Source organism: Garra rufa, chromosome 15 (genome assembly GCF_049309525.1).
Source record: "Garra rufa chromosome 15, GarRuf1.0, whole genome shotgun sequence".
Lineage (NCBI taxonomy): Eukaryota > Metazoa > Chordata > Actinopteri > Cypriniformes > Cyprinidae > Garra > Garra rufa.
Genome location: NC_133375.1, coordinates 16596074 through 16617610, shown reverse-complemented (window position 1 = coordinate 16617610; position 21537 = coordinate 16596074). Strand labels below are relative to the sequence as shown.

Below are 21537 nucleotides of genomic sequence, written 5' to 3'. Positions count from 1 at the left end.
GCAGAATTTTACCTGTAGTAAGATGTGGGTCGAGGGGGCGCGTCCGGTCTCTCCTGATCCAGCTCTCGAAACACCACCTCAGGCAGTTTGACGGGCGGGTTCATGTGATGGTGCGAGCTGCTGTCTTTCTTTTTGTCTTTACTCTTGTGCTTCCCTGTTTTCTGCGGCCCTTTCTCTCCATTGGCCGCAGAACTGTCCAATCTGTCCTTGCCGATTCCCCCGGCCTCACCGCCGCCGCCGTTACACGCCGCCGAGCCGCCCGTTCCTGACGACGGGGGGTCTTCGCCGCCGCTGTCCTCCTCCGAAAGCACGTCCAGGTTTTCAAAGATGCTGATGCGGTGAACTCTGCCACGGATCTCCAGCTCCACCATGCGCTGGGCTTCGGCGTAGGTCATGGTCTCTCTGACGGGCGAGCGCGAGTGCTCAGAGCGTTCGGCGGGGCTGCCCGGCGTGGCGGCCTGTCCCGGAACCCCCGAACCCGTGCTAGAATCGGGGCCCTCGCCAGAACCCGACAAGTTGGCCCGCGGCGGTCGGCCCTTACGCTTCTTCTGTGGGGTGCCCTGGGGCGGAGGCGGGTTGTCGTGGTCATAGTGGTAGAGGTGGTACTCGATGCCGCTGTAGCTTTTGTAGACCTTCCGGCAGCTTTCCACCGGGCACTCGTAGGGCGGTTTGGTCGCCCGCAGGTTGTGGCAGAACGTCTTCACGTCAAAGTCCAGCCCCATCCCGACAATGCACACTGCGGCGTCACCAACGGACCCGGCTCACATCTACGAGGATGACAAAAAGCCTTTTATTAGATTTTACTTTATTACACAAATCCATAAAATGAAGAGTTATTATATTTAAAAGCATGGTACACTTGTTTCACCATTGAGCAGTAATACAGAGTACCAGTACAGCAATCACCTGCAGACCATGTAAATATACTTGTAGTACCATCAGCCAATCAGAGTTGAAGAAAAAAAGATAGCACATTTGCCACTGAGATGAATGGGAATGCTAATGGTTATGACGGTATATAGACGGCGTCAGGTTCAAACCTCTATCCTTTCAATTACCAACTCATGTTTCAACTAGTAAGCTACAGCATCTCTTCAAAATAAGTGGTTTTTACCACAAGTCGGCTATTCAACTGTAAGGACAAACCAAAGGCTGGAAGTGACTGAAGTGAAACACTGTTGCACTGTACCATGAATTTCCCTCCATTATGTCCCGATGTTTTTGTTCATTTGAGCAGCGTTACAAATCAACACCCATCAAACTACACTGTGTGCTTTCATCTGATCTCAGTCTGTTTACCACAAAACATGCGCTCAATTCAAACATTACGCTTCATGCAGCTCACTCGAAACTACATTCAAAGAATACTGTAGTATTACCATGGTATATTTTTAAAACACGGTATCTCCACGGCAGTTTTTGTTAGTGACTGACTGTACGCAAACCCGCTTTTCCTCTACAAATGTGTGAAATATAAAAATACGATCGTGTAAAAATGTGATTTTATAGTTAATATCACACACAAACAGATCTCTAACAGGTGAAGGTGTTTTGTAGTAAACTTACTACTCCAGAGTCCACGGCAGATTTCACGCTCACTCCGAGAGTAAGAATTCACACCGAGATGAGTTTAATTCAGATCAGAAGAGTCTGAGCTCAATAACTGGATCCTTTATGAATTCTGATCATCACACACACTGAATAACACCAGGAACTGAAGCGATCGAACAAAGGGCCTAACGCGCGATCCGCGTCTGCACATTCGCCAATCCGCCACACTGGAAAGAGCCTTTTTTTAAAATATGCACACAACAAATTTTATCATATGTGACATGCGGTCAGTCAACGTTGATACATAACAAAATCCAGTCGGAACCCTCCATATCTCCTTGAAGATTTTTTTCTGTTCCGCTTTATGATGGCTGTACTGACGAATCAGCTGTCCGTTGTCACGCGGTTGCCCGCTGCGTCTGTCTATTTAGTATGCAAGTAGAAAAACAAATACTGCTGCTCGTAATATTGAACTAGCGCTGTTGTAGCCTCACTATTTGTAATGTAAATACATAAAAAAGCACCTTGGCTTGAATTTATGGCCATTACAAGGTTGCGAATATGAGTAGATTGGTTGTGTGAAGGTTTTGCAGACATTAGTGTGTGTCGCATGGCTGCAGTGATCGATGCTCACCTGCAGAGGGCGCCGCGTCACCTACATTATCACTTCACATTAACAACATGTTTATACTTGTTTACTTAATTCATGTTTAAATGCTTTTAATTTTTATTACATGCATTTTTACCTTTCATGATAAAACACAATTTGTCAGTTGGTTTATACCTTTAAACAAACCAAATAATAAAAAATCATAGAAAGTAGCGTATTAACCATTTGTTTGCACTCATCCTAAAAATGATTTGAAAACGTATCTGATTTATCGAATGTATACCGGTTTTCTTCTTAATTCAATACAATAGTTTTTGTTAACGTGTAATCAGGTGTGCATTACAAATTCACAAATGTAATTTTTCTAGACTTGCCTACAGTCGAATGTAAGTGGAATATTATCAAAGACATTAATGGAATGATATTATTCAACCGCGGTAAAACAGTGTAAACACCCTTTTTGTTATTGTTACTATTGCAGTGAGGCATGCATATATAATATGTCACCATTATCATGGGTGAACACTTTTGCTCTGACAGGAAATGATTTATTTCTCACATGAAAGAAAAAAAACCCTAATTAATTGAATTAAGGTTTTAAAACAATATGATCTATATGTGTGGTGTGTAATATGAGACATTTATCGCTGTGAATAAAAGATTTAGCACTGCAATTAAATCAACATACCAAGAAAAAAGTATTTTAAACATCTTTTTTCTTCCTCAGTTTTCTGCATGACATTAACTATCTGGTCTGTTGACCCTTTTGTTGCCTTGTTTCTTCCGCTATCATAGAGTGTAACTTGTGCTCTGTGCATACAGTTGAAAACAAAATTACTAGCCCCCCTGTGAAATTGTTATTCTTTTTCAGATATTTCCCAAGTGATGTTTAACAGAGCAATGGAATTTCAACGCAGTACTTCTTTATTATACTTCCCTTTTCCTGTGTAAACGATGAGCGCCGCCATTACGAATTCTAACGTCAGATTGAATGCTTTTCTGCTCCGGTTTCTATAGAAACCCATTCAAATAGCGTCCATCTGTTTTTAATGTAGCTAACGTCCGCTGCTTCGTGTCATCTACACACTCATTAAAGTGAGGCACTGACAAATGACAAATGCGACATTGCCAAGTGATGGTGCTATGGAGCCATGTGCTATTTAAAAACATTTTAATAGGTTTAACATTAGTTTATTAGCTCGGAATATACCCTAATTTGACTAGAAACAATGCAGACCGGAAATGCAAAGCATTCTTTCAGTTAAGAGTCGGACTTACTTCCGCATTCAGGAAAAACGTCTATAATTTTCATTTGGAGAAAGACTTTTCAATTTCCCTGGAATAAAATAATTATATATATATATAGGCCTATATAAAAAAACAGCTAAGGTCAATATTATTACCCCCCTTATGAAATGATCTATTTGATTGGCGACGGAACAAACCACTGTTGTCCAATGACTAATGACATAATTAACCAAATTAATCCTTTAAGCCTTTAAATTGCACTGTAATGCTGCGTTCCAGGCAGGTTTTTGAGCTTGGAAATCACGACTTCAAATCACGACTTACAACTTTGTAGCGTTCAAGGCAAGTCACGCCAAACTGCCTGAGCGCATTAATTATTATTACATTATTATTAATTTGATTGCTGTCAGAGTTCTACCACAGCAAGATCCACCAACCACGCCCCCTGAAGACACACACACACGTTCACTGTCACCTGATTACTAATTACTCACCTGGATCCAATCAGCTCCCCTATATATACCCGGACAGATTCATTCCTCGTTGTCTGATCTACCGATCACACCCCTGCATGCTCTTCCCGTGGACTCTATGGTTTCCTGGTTCCATAGTTGGAATTACTTACCTGAACGCTGGACATCTCAGATAAGAACTCTTACCTCAATACCTGCTTCAATATACTTACCAAACCTGTTAATAAACTTACCTTCTATCTCATACATTCACCTCTGTCTCTGCCTCCCTCTGTGCTGTGACAGAAGATCAGACCAACAACATAATGGACAACGAGGAAACACCTGCACCAGATCAACTCACCGAACTCATCAAAGCCTATAAAGCGGCGCTAACACCATCTCCCGCGCCGCCATCTGCCTCAGGAAGTCCCATGGCTTGACCAAACACATATTCGGGTGAAGCGGCTGAGTGTAGCGGTTTCCTACTGCAAGTCCAACTATTCATCAAGATGCAACCACCGCAATTTTCTACGGATGAATCGAAGGTAGCGTTTCTCATTTCCCTACTCACCGGAAAAGCTCTACAATGGGCGAAGTCAATATGGCAAGCTAAAACTCCTTTAATTCAGTCTTTTGAGCAATTCACCTGTCATTTCTCTGAGGTTTTCAGTTCAAACACAGATATACTCACCGTTTCTGATCAGCTCTTCCAACTGCAACAAGGTTCTTCTTCCATCCACGAGTACACCCTTCATTTCCGGACGCTGGTGGCGGCTAGTGGCTGGAATGAGACATCGCTGCTGGGTGCCTATCGTCACGGTCTCCACCCGGATATTCGCGCCGCTATGGCCATCTATGACGACAACATCGGGTTGGAGACCTTTCTACAGCGAGCTACGAGGGTATCCCAGCGCCTAGCCGCCTGCCAGCCACCTGAAACCGCTCCTCAGTCCGCTATGGTGGCAGCTTGCTCTCCAGTACCAGAACCCATGCAAATCGATTCAACACGTCTCTCATGGTCAGAACGTCAACGTCGCATCAAGGAAAGACTCTGCTTATACTGTGGACAACCTGGTCATCTTCTACGAACCTGTCCTGTTAGACCCCCACGTCCGGTGGTGAGTACTATTCAATCAGACATTGAAACTGCTCACCTGACTCTTATACCTGTGACACTGCGTACTGCTGAACAAGATCTTTGTGTTTCTGCTCTCCTTGACTCGGGCTCATCGGGAAACTTCATCTCACAAGAATGCATAGATCTTTTACGTTTGCCACGTCACCGCCATAGCCCTGCACTCTCTGTCAAGACCATCCAAGGAAAACCACTCGGACGTGGGCGGATCCGGTATTCTTCACCATACATCACTCTGCAAGTTGGTTTATTTCATCAGGAACAAATCAAGTTTCTGGTACTGGAGAACTCCACGGTTGACATCATTCTGGGACGTCCTTGGCTCCATCGTCATCATCCAGAACTCCGCTGGGATCCATGTGATATCATCAGGTGGAGTAAACATTGCCTGAAGAACTGTTTTACCCGTTTACCCTCTCCAGCTTCTGCTCCACTGACCGTCGCATCAACCAAGATTGAAAGTCCTGAGACTGACAGTAATGTGGAGATCCCAGCGGAGTATGAGGATTACGAGGACGTCTTCAGCAAGCAAGCTGCCACCCAACTTCCTCCTCACCGGCCATGGGACTGTTCCATCGACCTGCTACCTGGGGCTCAATTACCTAAAGGACGCGTCTACCCTTTGTCCAACCCGGAGCGCCAGGCGATGGAGGAGTACATCCAGGAAGCTTTGAAGCAAGGATTCATTCGATCATCCACCTCACCAGCTGCCTCAAGCTTCTTCTTCGTGGGTAAGAAGGATGGAGGTCTCCGTCCCTGCATTGATTACCGTCAACTTAATGCCAACATCCTCCAACAACCATACCCTCTTCCACTCGTTCCTGCCACCCTCGAGGAACTCCGTGGGGCTCACATCTTCTCCAAGCTGGACCTGCGGAGTGCTTATAACCTTGTTCGTATTCGTGCGGGAGACGAGTGGAAAACAGCATTCATAACACCTGCTGGCCACTATGAATACCTGGTTATGCCCTACGGTTTGTACCTCTGTCTTCCAAACGTTTATGAACGAGGTGTTCCGGGAATTTCTACATAAGTTTGTGGTCGTCTATATTGACGACATTCTGATTTATTCCCGGAACCAGGCCGAACATCGCCAGCATGTCCGTCAGGTCCTTCAAGTCTTGCGCCAACATCAGCTGTACCTCAAGCTTGAGAAGTGTGAGTTCCACCAGACTAAGATTCAGTTCCTGGGTTATAACATCAGCCCAGAGGGTGTGCAAATGAACCTGGAAAAGGTGCAGTCCATCCTGAAATGGCCCAAACCCAGTACAGTCAAGGAACTTCAACGCTTCCTGGGGTTTTCAAACTTCTACCGCCGATTCATAAAGGATTACAGTCTCATCACTGCACCCCTGACCTCCCTCCTACGTGGTCGACCCAAACATCTGGTCTGGACCACCTCTGCCCACGAAGCATTCCAGCAACTTAAGAAGATTTTCAGCACTGCTCCTCTCCTACACCATCCTAACCCCGATCTCCCGTTCGTAGTTGAGGTAGATGCATCCACCATCGGCGTCGGAGCAGTGCTGTCGCAAGCAGCTGGTGAGTCCACTCTCCTCCATCCCTGTGCCTACTATTCCAAGAAACTGTCTCCGATGTAGGCAATCGTGAGTTACTTGCCATCAAACTCGCCTTGGAGGAGTGGCGTCATTGGCTGGAAGGGGCTAACCATCCGTTTACCATCATCACGGACCATAAAAACCTTCAATACCTTCGAGAAGCCAAACGACTCAACCCCCGCCAAGCCAGATGGGCACTATTCTTCACACGTTTCCAGTTCAAGATAACCTACCGTCCCGGATCCAAGAACATTCCTGCTGATGCTCTATCCAGACAATTCTCCCACGATGCCGTGGTTGAGCCTGAAAACATCATTCCTTCAGATCTCATCGTTAGCCCCATCCAGTGGGACATTGACACCTGGATCCACGAAGCCACTCTCCAAGAGCCTGCTCCGCCGGAATGTCCAGAAGGTAAAATCTACGTACCCAGCTCCCAGCGTCAACACCTTCTGGACACAGTTCACCAGTCTCCGGGCTCTGGACACCCAGGTAGCAGACGGACCCTCTCGCTCATCCAATCTCGGTACTGGTGGTCCAGTATGACCCGGGATATCATCAGGTACGTCCAAAGCTGCTCAGTCTGTGCCACCTCTAATACTCCTCGTCATCTGCCCACAGGAAAGCTGGTGCCACTACCCATCCCGCAGAGACCCTGGTCCCATCTCGGGGTTGACTTTGTGACGGACCTCCCAGAATCTGAAGGTAACACCTGCGTGCTGGTTGTAGTGGACCGTTTCTCCAAGGCCTGCAAATTTCTCCCCTTGGCAGGCCTACCTACGGCTATGAACACCGCCGAGTTACTCTTCCAGCACGTATTCCGTCACTTTGGTCTCCCCGAGGAGATTGTGTCGGACCGGGGTCCACAATTCATCTCGCATGTATGGAAATCATTCTTCAAGTCACTTGGTGTTTCTGTTAATCTCTCATCAGGATACCACCCACAGACCAACGGCCAGACTGAGAGGAAGATCCAGGAGCTTGGACGTTACCTCCGGTCATACTGTTCCGCTGACCAACACAGCTGGAGCAGGTTCCTCCCGTGGGCCGAGTATGCACAGAACTCACTACGCCAAGAGACCACCAGACTAACTCCCTTCCAGTGCATACTCGGTTTTCAGCCGCCGCTGTTTCCCTGGACGGAGGAACCCACGAATGTTCCAGCTGTAGACTACTGGTTCCGAGAGAGCGAGAGAGTGTGGGACTCAGCTCATCAACATCTACAACGAGCCATCCGACGCCACAAGGAATTCACCGTTGTTCGTAGAAGACCCACCCCATTATACCAACCTGGAGACAAGGTGTGGTTGTCTACGAGAGACATCAGGCTGAGGTTACCGTGCAAAAAGCTGAGTCCCCGCTACATCGGTCCATTCGAGGTCCTGAGGCAGATCAACGAAGTGACATATCAGCTTCAGCTCCCACCCAGGTACAGAATCCATCCCACCTTTCATGTATCACTCCTTAAACCGTACTTTCCCTCTGCCACAGATAATCCTGGAGCTGAAGCTGATACCCCTCCTCCGGAGATCCTGGATCAACCTTCCATCTACACCGTGAGTGAGATCCTGGATTCCCGACGTCGGGGCAACCGCCTGGAATATCTGATCGACTGGGAGGGGTACGGACCGGAGGAAAGATCATGGGTGGCCAGAGACGATATCCTCGATCCTCAACTTCTGACGGACTTCCACCAGAGCCACCCAGAACGTCCTGCCCCTCGCGGTCGAGGTCGTCCTCGACGTCGGAGAGGGGCGTCGGGAGCCGCCCCTGGAGGAGGGGGTAATGTCAGAGTTCTACCACAGCAAGATCCACCAACCACGCCCCCTGAAGACACACACACACGTTCACTGTCACCTGATTACTAATTACTCACCTGGATCCAATCAGCTCCCCTATATATACCCGGACAGATTCATTCCTCGTTGTCTGATCTACCGATCACACCCCTGCATGCTCTTCCCGTGGACTCTATGGTTTCCTGGTTCCATAGTTGGAATTACTTACCTGAACGCTGGACATCTCAGATAAGAACTCTTACCTCAATACCTGCTTCAATATACTTCCCAAACCTGTTAATAAACTTACCTTTTATCTTATACATTCACCTCCGTCTCTGCCTCCCTCTGTGCTGTGACAATTGCAACGTTATATTGTCCTAAAGTCTATTTTTCCACCGTGTACCACTTGCATAAACACCGCATCCGTAGGGGCTGACATAGTGTTTTCTGGGCTATGTCACGTCAGAACTCGGAACTGGGAGTACATCGATCTAGCAGAAGTTCACGAGTGGGAAGTCACGGGTTTGACTGCCGCTCCAGTGCACTTTCACGGGTAGAATGTTGGAAAAACACTGGTAACGGGTTGCCTGGAACACGGCATAAACTGAGGATTAGTATCTCGCAAACAACTAGTGAAATAATATGTGCTGTTATCATTTCAGAAAAGAAAAACAAAGTTTGCTTATTCAATTTTTTGCTGGGTATGGCTAAAATGGCAATTTGGAAAAAAATAAGTCAACGGGTATAGATTCAGTAGATGTTGAAGATGTGTTTAGAAACATGGTGAATGCCAGAACTACAATTGAATACACATATTTTAAGTTGATTAATGATATTCAAATGTTTTCTGAAATATGGTGTGTTGGAGGAGTATTGTGTTGGTTTTGGAAGATGATATGCTGGTTTTAAAGTTTTAAAGTAATGTGTGTAGTTACTAGAAAATGTGAAAGTGTGAATATGTTTGAATGTATTATGTGCATTTTGTTAAAATATTACATGCCCAGATAACAAAATTTGGAAAAAAGTTAATGTTTTAATAAAACTTGTATTAAACTCTTTCTTTCTTTTATCTTTCTAACCTTCTTTCTTTCTTTTTCTTTCTTTCTTTCTTTCTATTTTTCTTTTTTCCTTCTTTCTTTCTTTCTTTCTATCATTATTTTTCCTTTCTTTTTTCTCTTTCTTTCTTTTTTCTCTTTCTTTCTATCATTCTTTTCTCTTTCTTTTTTCTTTCTATCTCTTTCTTTTTTGTATCTTTCTATCTTTCTTTTTTCTATCTTTTTTCTTTCTTTCTATCTTTTACTTTCTTTTTTCTCTTTCTATCTTTCTTTCTTTTTATCTTTCTTTTTTCTATCTTTCTTTCCTGCCTGCATTTCTTTATTTTTTATCTTTATTTTTTCTTTCTATCTTTCTTTTTCTTTCTTTTTTCTCTTTCTTTCTATCTTTCTTTTTTCTCTTTCTTTTTTCTATCTTTCTTTCTTTTTTCTATCTTTCTTTCTTTTTTCTCTTTCTTTTTTCTATCTTTCTTTTTTCTTTCTATCTTTCTTTTTTCTTTCATTTTTCTTTCTATCTTTCTTTTTCTTTCTTTTTTCTATCTTTTTTCTTTCTATCTTTTTTCTTTCTTTTTTTCTCTTTCTTTTTTCTATCTTTCTTTTTTCTATCAATTCAATTCAATTCAAATTGCTTTATTGGCATGACATACTTGGGTACATATTGCCAAAGCATTGTATACAGCAGGATAAAATCAAAACAGATTTTTAGATTCGTTTAAATTTGCCTTTTTTGCTATATTTTCAAAAATTTCATTAATATGTTTAATTGCTAAATTTATTCCTTTCCAATAATTATCATATTTTGAATTGTTAAACATTGTTATGGAATTAACTATTTCATTTGACTTTAATACTTTAAAATATGTTTCAGCAGCACTATGAGTCCATCTATACGGTGTTTTGAGCTTATGTAGATGAATTGGCTTTTTATGAATTTCTCTTGATCTGATGTTTTCACCTTTAATGAAAATATTTATCTGGCTGTGATCAGACAGGGGTGACTGAGCTTTGACGATAAATGCATTGAAATGGGAGGGTCTTATATTTGATATGGCATAATCTACAACACTGTTCCCGAGATTTGAGCTATAGGTAAATTTTCCACAGGAATCTCCTTTGATTCTACCATTGAGGATATAAAGACCTAAATGCCTATTGACTCCAGTATCCTGGTTATTTCTTCTGGGTAGAGTATTGAAGAGATCTTGGGGTATATGTGTGAACACATGTTTGTCTCCTGAATTATCAATATAGTCTAATTCTGAACCAGTTCGAGCATTTAAATCTTCACATAGTAAAATTTCCCCCAGAGTTTGATATTGATTAATTTCTTCTTGTAATATGTAAAATACTTCATCGTCATAGTATGGGGAATCTGATGGAGGAATATATATTCCACAGATAAAAAGGTCTCTATCTAGAATTCCAAAGCTTTTATCTAACTGGTGATGTAAAAGGAGCAAGGTAATTTTTTATCCATATGACTAAACCACCAGAATCTCTACCACGATGTATTGAGTTTAGTTTCCAGGAGGGCACTATGATTTCAGAGTAACTTGCAGGACACTGAGTGAACACATCTGATCTACACCATGTTTCTGTTAGAATTAGGATGTCAACATTTGTGATGCTGTTTAAAAAATCTACGTTTGTGCTTTTTAATCCAAATGTTTTGGAGCACAAACCCTGAATATTCCAAAAGCTAATATTTAACATTTTGATATGATCAACAATTAAGCAATACTGCTGTTTATCTGGAGGCAAAAACAAACAAACCAAAAATATAAAAAATAAATTCATTCAAATAGATAAATAAATAAATTAAATTTAGTAATAGTAATAGTGGAGCAAGTAAAAAAGGTAGTCAAACTAATTCTAATGACTTAAAATAATAACAATAATAATATAGTAATAACAAAAACATTAATCGAAAATAATAGGTAATCACATTGATAATAATTATTGTGTTGTTATCAGTCATTGTAAATTTTAGTTGAGCATTTTGTTGCAGATAAGACTTAGCAGACGTTTAATCTCTCCAACATCACTATTGGAGAGTTCCTGAGCTGCTGCTGACGGTGCCTGCTGTGATAGTACCTGGGCATAGCTGGGTGTCTGCTGGGATGGTCCACGGCGTTGGGACAGGCTTTCATTGTATGGCTGCCTCTCTTGCTGTCTGTGAGACCATCCTGAAGTCATGGGTGGTCTGTGAAATTCTTGTGATGGTCTTGAGTGAGATGAAGGTCCAGATGGCTCGACCGGCAGCATTCTTACATTTCTTTTTGCACCTTTATAGCCAGCAGTTGGGAAGCGTCCAAGGGCAACATCTTTGATAGTTTTTGCAAAAATCCTGACCCCATCCTGGTTCAGGTGGAGCCCGTCATAAAGGTGCCATGGTCTTATAGAGCTATGATGGACTAGGTGCATGTTGGGCAGACTGGAACAGGAGTGACGGACCTGTTGATCTTATCAATCACAGAGGGGGGGACGTCGAGCCGTGGGAGCAAGGTTGAGAGCAGTACACGTGAAGTGGGGAATGTCTGTGAAGCTTTCTCTGCCATCTCATGCATTGCCTTGGCTGTACCTTCATTTAAACTGTGGAGGTCATTCGTACCTGTATGAATGATAATAAATTGCGGGTTGCCGAGATCATCATTAGTGAGCAGTTCCTGAACGCGTTTTGTGTTTCTGCAGTGGAGCGCTAGGACTCGCTGTCTGGGGAAGAGTTTCTTGGGTTCAATGTTCTGTCCAGTTGAGTCCATTAGAAGAACTACTGAGGCCTGAGTCACTGGTGTCCTGTGGGATGGTGGTGGTGGTGTGTGAGTGCGCTCCTTTACTTGGCCATTCATTTAGTCTGGAGGTGTGGAGCTGTGACATCACTTCACGAGGCAGTTGTAAGTTACTTTCGGTGCAGTTGTTGTTAGAAGATTCACTTTTCTCGTTTTTAAGCTACAAATAGATTGCAGTCTGTTCTTTCAGATTTTCGTTTAACTCGTGGATCTTTTTCTCAAATTTTCTTTCTTTCGGTATTGAGTCCTCTTTCATTTTTGACATTTCAGCCTTGAGTGTCATGTTGGTGTTGTGCAAATCCTTAATTTCAGCCTTAAGATTATTGATGGTAAATTCATCTGGACGGCTCAGGATTAGCTGCTTTAGTTCTGACACCTCAATCTCTAAAAGAGCCATTTTCTCAGGAAGGCATTGGAGATAACTGGAGGCATGTGTGGCCTGCTCAATCATCAGTTCATCAGAAGGGGCAGGAGATGTGACTGGAGAGAAGGACAGCAGTTCATTCTCATCTTCAGATTCCTCTTTAACACTGCAAGGTGTTTCCTCCTCAACTGTCTGCTTTAAAAGCGGAAATGACTTTTCAAAAGCTTGGAGACTAGCTTCATTCCCTTGAATTAAGACCATTCCACTGTTGTACAGATTGATGGTTTGGAAATGGGAGGAGTGGTCAGCTGATTCAAAAATGCAGATCTGACATCCTTTACAAATTCCTTTCTTCTTAGTATAGGGGAAATATTTACTGATAACACTTTTCCACACAAGGTTCCTGTCACAGCTCTGTCTGTCATTGGTTTCACCCATTGTCTCCCCCTGCCATTCTGTTGTCATTTGGTTTAGCCCTCGTCACCGTCATCTGTTACACCTGTCCTTGTAATTATTAGTCATCTGTGTCACCTGTGTTTGATAATTAGTTTGCCTTTATAAGTCTGTCTTTGAGTTTAGTCTTTTGTCGGTCTTTAACGTTGAATGTCGTGTGTAAGTGTTCCTGCCTGATCCTGCCTGTTCCTGCATTGTTCTTCTTGAAGTATTATATAAAATATATTGTTAATTGTTAATCTTGTCTTTCGTCTCGTCTCGTCCTGCACACACCCCTGACAGAAAGACCGACCCAAAACAGTTCACGGCGTCTTCCCCTGCGTTTATTTTCCGTTTTTTTTTGTATCAGTGTTTAGTTTATTTTTTTTTTCCCCCATCATGGATGATCCCGCCGTCCTCATCCTCCTCCTGAAGCAGGGGAACCGCTCTCTCGAGGACCACACCAGAGACTTCATATTCCTCGCCCCGTTAACGCACTACCCGGACAGTTGCCTATGCACGTTCTTCTGCGTCGGACTCAATGATACCATCAAGAGGCAGCTGTCCGGGGAGGGTCCTCGAGAGAGCCTCGCCGGATACATCGAGTGGGTGCTGGCGTCCAGTGGATCTCCCTGGACTGTCGGCTTCGTCGAGGAGGACGTCAGCCCCACTCACGACCCAGAACCCAGCCAAACATCACCCCGACATGCGGAGTTACAGCCCGAGCCCACCGCAGATGGAGTGCCAGAGCCGAGAGTGACAGAGCCTGACCCATCTGACCAGGTGCGAGAGCCGGCATCAACATCCGTGACGGTGGATTGTCACGTGGAGCGAGAGAGGGCGATAGAGAGCCCTGCCCACTGCACCACCGCTGAGGGTGAGCTGGGATCTAATTCTGGGGATTTAATAGACTTCTTCTCGGATCTTGCCCAAAATAACTCATGTGACTTAATAGACTTTTTCTCTGAGCCACTGACCTGCATAGACTTCCCTCCCACCCGCCCTCGTCTGTCTGAATCTGTCTGGTCCCCGCTGGTTCCGCCCAGCCGTCCTGAGTCCCCGCTGGTTCCGCCCAGCCGTCCTGAGTCCCCGCTATTTCCGCCCAGCCGTCCTGAGTCCCCGCTGGTTCCGCCCAGCTGCCCAAAGTCTCCCAGGTCAGCAGTCAGTCCCCCAGCTCACCCTCAGCCCACCACCTGTGCAGTGGGCTCGCCGCGGGACTGCCAGCTTCCATCGGCGTCTCGGCTGGAGGATCCCTCAGCTCCGCCTCCAGCCTCCGAGTCCAGGACTGCGCCTCGGCCCTTCGACCCCGCGGTTCCACCACGGCTCTCGACGCCCTCCTCTTCACCGTCGCCCGTCGATCCACCAGCTCCACCGGGCTCCATCGTCTTTCCGGCTCCGCCCTGGTCAGTCGTCACCCCATCGGCTCCTCAGGACTCTGCTCCTCCGGCTGTGCCTCGTCGCGCCGTCCCACCGGCTCCTTGGGACTCCTCCTTCCTGCGGGCACAGCCTCCATCCTCTGTCGCTCCGGCTCCGCCGCGGATCTCCGGGACTCCGCCTCCGCCTCGGGCGCCAGAGCCTGTTCCACCTTGGCCCTCCGGATCCTCAGCGTCACCCCGGATCATCGGCTCTCCGTCTTCGCCTCGGGCTCCTTCTCCATCTGCTCCGCCTCTGTCGGTCGGCCCCATGGAGTCGGCACGCCTTCGTCCACCATGGTTCCTCCCTCCGTCGGCTCCACAGTGGGCCGTCATCATGGCTGTGGTCTGGGTCTGTTCCTCCTGCTTCAGGTCCCTCCTGTTTCCTCCCTGGCTCCTCCCACCTTCGTCGCCCCCCTGGACTCTGTTGACTTTGTTTGTTGTCCCCCTCCTGGGGTGCCGTCCTCCGCCCAAGCCTCCTCCCTCATGGACTCTGTTTTTCCGCCCCTCTCGTTTTTTCCACGGCGCGAGGACGCGCCTTTCCGGAGGGGGGCGTAATGTCACAGCTCTGTCTGTCATTGGTTTCACCCATTGTCTCCCCCTGCCATTCTGTTGTCATTTGGTTTAGCCCTCGTCACCGTCATCTGTTACACCTGTCCTTGTAATTATTAGTCATCTGTGTCACCTGTGTTTGATAATTAGTTTGCCTTTATAAGTCTGTCTTTGAGTTTAGTCTTTTGTCGGTCTTTAACGTTGAATGTCGTGTGTAAGTGTTCCTGCCTGATCCTGCCTGTTCCTGCATTGTTCTTCTTGAAGTATTATATAAAATATATTGTTAATTGTTAATCTTGTCTTTCATCTCGTCTCGTCCTGCACACACCCCTGACAGTTCCTCTAGAAGATCAAGTTTGTCCTCTTTTCTTGAGATGTCATATCAACATAAAGAGATTCAGGATGTTCATGTAACAGTCTCTGTTTAAATGTTTTTCTTTTGTCTCCTTTAATGTCTGCAGGATAAACGATCTCCATGGCAACCACTGAATGTGTCCGTTATTGACAGTTGAGATTTATATGATGCTGTTAATTGTTAATAATGAAAATAATATATATATATATATATATATATATATATATATATATATATAATGTTTATATTATATATAAATCTTCTTAATGCCGTACTGTAATGTCCTGTGTAGATGCAGGCTATATTTGTTTCTTCTTGAGCCTGCGTTGCTGTACCGTAGCCTACTGATGATTGTTCTGCGTAGTTGCTCCGATCGCTCTCACTGTATGTCACTGTAAATCGCAGTTGCGGCTCCTCTAATAGAGTGTTTGAAAGTTATCACTTTGTTTCTGTAGTCTTATATTTCTATATATTTCTATAAGTGTTAAACACAGGTTTTTATGAGCTTTTGCCTCGATTAACAGCAGTACTTTGTATGAATTAATAGGAGCTCATATCTAGTGCGTCTGTTCGGAATCTCTCTCTCTATCTCACTATCTTTCTTTATATCTATCTTTCTTTTTTCTCTTTCTTTCTATCTTTCTTTTTTCTATCTTTCTTTTTTTCTATCTGTGTCACGGTTCTCACATCTGCCGTGTCCTCTTGCCGCGTCATCTGTGTGTGTGTGTGTGTGTGTGTGTGTGTTACGTTGTGCGTCACGGTCATTCAGCGCAGCTGTCAATCAGTCCTGCACCAGGTGTCCCTCATCATCTCCGGCTACTAATACTCACCACATTCTCTTCTTCCCTGTCTGACAGTACTTCGTGTTGGATGTTCGTTGGGTTTGTCGTCGTGTGGAGTTCGTGTTCGTGTGGATTATCTTGTTGGAGTTTCTTGTTGTTTGGATTCACTGGATGCACGCCTTCACCACGGAGATCACCACGCTTCATCTCACCAGCCATCTAGCCCTCGTGTCACTCAGCCGGGAAATCATCACCACCATCACTGCCATCATCATCACGCCTTCCATCATTTACAAATCATTCAATAAATTCTGTTTTACACTGCATTTGCTTCCTCCTCATTCTTTACCCGTAACAATCTGCCTTTTTTTCTCTCTATCTATCTTTTTTCTTTCATTTTTCTTTTTTATTTTTCTTTCTATCTTTTCCTCTTTCTTTTTCCTCTTTCTTTCTTTTTCTTTCTTTCTTTTTTTTCTTTTTTCTATCTTTTTCTTTCTCTTTCTTTTTTATCTTTTTTACCTGCCTGCATTTCTTTCTTTCTATCTTTCTTTCTTTTCATCTTTCTTTTATCTATCTTTCCTGCCTGCATTTCTTTCTTTCTATCTTTCTTTCTTTTCATCTTTCTTTTATCTATCTTTCCTGCCTGCATTTCTTTCTTTCTTTCTTTCTTTTTCTTTCTTTCTTTCTTTTTTCTATCTTTCTTTCCTGCCTGTGTCACGAGCCGGGTTTGACTATCGCCATCTAGTTTCTCCCTCTCCTCCAGCTGTCGGCTATTGCAATCGGGGCTCACGCTGATTGCTACGGCACCTGTTCCCCATTTTGCTCTGATTGTCCTCTCTATTTCTACCTGTTTGTTTCTGGGCATTTCTGCTGATTATTACTCTTTTGTCTGAATGTCTTCTCTCAGAGATCCTCTACCTATTACGAGTCAAGTTAATTTATGTCTAGTCAAGTCTAGTCCTGCCGAGTTTGTTGTCCTGTCCTGACGAATTGCAAGTAACTGTCTAAAGACTTCTGTGTCTGCCCAGTCCTCCTGTTTTACGCCTTCGGCGTCTCTCCCTTCCCCGGATGCCCACCGCTGGCTCACCTGTACCTGCTGAGGAATTCCCCCTTGCTGTGCTGCCGGGATCTGCGCTCCCCCGCTGATTCAAAGACTTTTTGTTCCTGTTTTTCAACTTCATTTTTCCCTGGACGGCAGACAGCTTGTGTTAACATTTTTTGACATTGCCAAGAACTAATAAATTCTTCTGTTTGCTTTCCCCGGCCTTCGCCTCTGGGTCCTTCTCTCTTCATATAACAGCCTGCATTTATTTCTTTCCATCTTTCTTTTTTCTTTCTATCTTTCTTTTTTCCATCTATCTTTCTTTTTCTCTTTCTTTCTTTTTTCTTTCTATCTTTCTTTTTAGGGCCCAAGCCCATGCATTCAGAGTAACCCTCTGGACTAACCCTAACTGTCACTCCTCCTCTCTGACTCTCTCTTACCACCCATCCCCCCCTCCTTACACTCAGCCACTTACCACGCGCACACACGCACACACACACACACACACACACACACACACACACACACACACACACACACACACACACACACACACACAGAGTGCAGAGCCGAGTGAGATCAGATGTTTTTTAATTTTCTTTCATTCGTGGAGTTTTGTATAATTATGAAATGTGTTTGATCAGAATGAATAGTCCTTTCTTTCTTTTTTCTTTCTATCTCTCTTTCACAAAGTGAATGTGTGAGTCGCAATTATGAAGTGGATGACATTAAGTTGTTTTTAAAGTCTACTAAAACAAAAGAGGTGTACAAGTGTGTGAATACTTCCCTGACACTAAACAATTTAGTGAAAAGGTGAAACTGTTTTTGGCTGATGGTCTGTTCACTAACAAAGAAGTGTATAGATTGAAAAAACTGGTGAGAAAACTCAATGATGATGGTGAAAAGATTAATTTTTTTTATGATGACTAGTGTTTTTTTGTTGTTTTTTTGCTGTTTTTTTGCTGTTTTTTATCTTTCCTTTTGATGGGTGCAGTGTTGGTTGCATCTGTAAATGTAAATGGAGCTAGAGACGTAAAGAAAAGGGCTATGTTTTATGAAACGTTTAAACAGAGAAACCCATACTGACTGTAAGAATGCAGTTGAATGGACGAGAGAACGGGAGGGCACTTCTATTTTAAGTCACAATACTGCTGTTAGTGGAGGGGTTGCGGTTTTATTTTCAAAAGGTTTTAATCCGATATCTTATGATGTAGATGAAATTATAAAGGGCAGACTTTTAAAGGTTTTTTATGTCATGTTTTTATTTGTATCTGTATTTATGCTCCTACTTCAAGTATTGAAAGGATGTTGTTTTTAAATATTCTTAGTGCAACCTTACAGAATTGTAACAGTGAGGAGTTTTTATTGTTGGGAGGAGATTTTAACTGCACATAACAAGTTATTGACAGGAATCTTTCTGAACCTCACGAACCATCACGCAGGAAGCTTGTTCAAAAGATTAAGATGCATGAGTTGTGTGACATATGGAGACATTTGAATGGTAATCTAAGACAATATACTTGGGCTTATTCTCGTGGGGATGTTCTATCCTTAGCAAGGTTGGTCAGATTTTATGGTTTTAATCATCACTGTAGTTCTTTTATTGAATGTTTCATTACCCCTGTTGGTTTTTCTGACCATAGTATGGTGGTGTGTTCTATTGTATTGGAATCTGTTAAACCTTATAGCACTTACTGGCATTTTAATGTTGTTTTATTGTGTGACAAAGGTTTTAATGACACTTTTAATACTTTTGGGAAACTTTTAGAACTACAAAACGATCTTTTAAATCCCTTAGACAGTGGTGGGACTTTGGTAAGGTACAGACCAAACAGTTTTGTCAGCAATACACTCAAAACATCACAGTACAGTTATTGAAATCTATGAAAGATCTAGAAACATCTATAGTTAAACTTCAAGAACAAGCCGAATCAGGTGGAGGAAAAAATGTTTTAGAAAGTCTGTCACTGAAGAAATCACAACTTAATGAGATTTTAGGGGTTAAGGCGCAAGGAGCTCTGGTTCGGTCTCGGTTTTTAAACATTGATTAAATGGACGCTCCCACTAAATTCTTCTTTAATTTAGAAAAGAAAAACGGACAGAAAAGATATATTCATGCTTTACGCTCCATTTCTGGTCATTTATTAACTGATTCTAGTGACATAAGAAGAAGAGCAGTTGATTTTTATGATGAGCTGTACAAAAGTGAGAATGACATAGAAGCTGATATCAATTCCCCTTTTTTTGAGAACTTGGTGCAGGTGTCGGATGAGGCAAATGCGAAACTCAAGGAGGCATTGAGCCTAGATGAGTTGGACAGAGCATTTAAAGGCATGGAGTCTGGGAAGGCTCCTGGAATCGATGGTATCCCGGTTGACTTTTATAAGTCGTTTTGGGACACGTTGGGTGAAGACCTACTTGCTGGCGGGCGGCTGCATTGAGCTGTCGTAGGGCGGTTCTTACACTCCTTCTGAAAAAGGGGGATTTGACTGATATCAAAAATTGGCGTCCAGTGTCTCTCCTTTGTACGGATTATAAACTGCTCTCAAAATCATTGGCAAATAGATTAACTGAGGTTATGAAGCATGTCATTCATCCAGATCAGAGCTACCGCACACCCGGTAGATCCGTTTTTGATAATATCTCCTTGGTTCGGGATGTTCTTGCTGTTTCCAAACTGGACTGTGTCTTGATCTCTCTAGATCAAGAAAAAGCTTTCGACCGAGTGGAGCATAAATACCTTTGGAAAACGTTAGCAGCATTTGGTTTTTCCAAGAATTTTGTGAACTTGATTAAACTACTGTATACTGATGTTGAGAGTGTCCTAAAGGTGAACGGTGGCTTATGCACTCCTTTTAAAGTTGAAAGAGGTGTTAGGCAGGGGTGTTCACTGTCAGGAATGCTATATGCAATAGCATTAGAGCCCCTATTACAACAGATAAGAGATAAGTCAGCTTATGCAGACGATGTGATTTTAATGATTAGTAATCAAAAAGACATAGACATTTTAAAGAATTTACTTGATGATTTTAAAATTTTATCCTCTGCAAAAGTAAACTGGGGCAAAAGTGAAGCTATACTGTGTGGAAATGGAGTGAGAGAAAAGTTTAATCTTCCTGATGGGCTACTTTGGAGTAAAGGAGGGTTTAAATATTTGGGGATTTTTGGGGGGGAATGAAGTCACTGTACAGTCTTGGCCAAAAGTTTTGAGAATGACACAAATATTAGTTTTCACAAAGTTTGCTGCTAAACTGCTTTTAGATCTTTTTTTCAGTTGTTTCTGTGATGTACTGAAATATAATTACAAGCACTTCATACGTTTCAAAGGCTTTTATCGACAATTACATGACATTTATGCAAAGAGTCAGTATTTGCAAAATTGTGAGTGAGCCCACTCCCTTGGATGAGAAGCAACCCCACACATGAATGGTCTCAGGATGCTTTACTGTTGGCATGACACAGGACTGATGGTAGCGCTCACCTTTTCTTCTCCGGACAAGCCTTTTTCCAGATGCCCCAAACAATCGGAAAGAGGCTTCATCGGAGAATATGACTTTGCCCCAGTCCTCAGCAGTCCATTCGCCATACTTTTTGCAGAAGATCAATCTGTCCCTGATGTTTTTTTTTGGACAGAAGTGGCTTCTTTGCTGCTCTTCTTGACACCAGGCCATCTTCCAAAAGTCTTGTCCTCACTGTGTGTTCAGATGCGCTCACACCTGCCTGCTGCCATTCCTGAGCAAGCTCTGCACTGGTGGCACTCCGATCCCGCAGCTCAATCCTCTTTAGGAGATGATCCTGGCGCTTGCTGGACTTTCTTGGACGCCCTGAAGCCTTCTTAACAATGCAGTGGAAAGTTTTTTTCAGGATTAAGTTAATTTTCATGGCAAAGAAGGACTATGCAATTCATCTGATCACTCTTCATAACATTATGGACTAAATGCAAATTGCTATTATAAAAACTTAAGCAGCAACTTTTCCAATTTCCAGTATTTAATTCTCAAAACTTTTGGCCACGACTGTATATCTGGAACATTCGGATCAAGAAACTTAAATTACAATTATATCGAACTATAAAATCAAATTATGAATTGGAAGAATATCTTCAGAGTATTAGAGAAACAATGCAGAGACAAATCCTGACCAAGTACAGGCTCAGTGAGCACCGTCTAGCCATCGAGACCGGCAGACCCAAAAAGAGCTGCTTACCCAGAGAGCAAAGAGTGTGTGCTCACTGCAAGACAGGAGAGACTCAGACAGAGGGGCACTTCTTCCTTCACTGCCACAAATTTCAACCAATTAGAGACCTATATATAAACAAATTCACAAACATCATGAAGAATTTTACAACCATGACTGAAGAGGAAAAAATAAAGATAATATATCACTGACTATGCCTATGGAAAATGACAAGCACACAGTGG

The 21537-nt window shown here is 43.4% G+C and overlaps 1 protein-coding gene across 1 annotated transcript in view; it reads right to left on the bottom strand.

The window, feature by feature from the left end:
* brpf1 (bromodomain and PHD finger containing, 1) overlaps positions 1-1723 on the bottom strand; it is a 28009-nt gene extending 26286 nt beyond the window's left edge. Inside the window, exons 1-2 of the mRNA XM_073818630.1 lie at positions 1567-1723; positions 13-767 (exon numbers count right to left, since the gene is read on the bottom strand). Coding sequence (XP_073674731.1) covers positions 13-722 — 710 coding nt within the window. The 5' untranslated portion in view covers positions 723-767; positions 1567-1723. The remainder of the gene's footprint in view (positions 1-12; positions 768-1566) is intronic.
* Positions 1724-21537: the final 19814 nt, after the last annotated feature.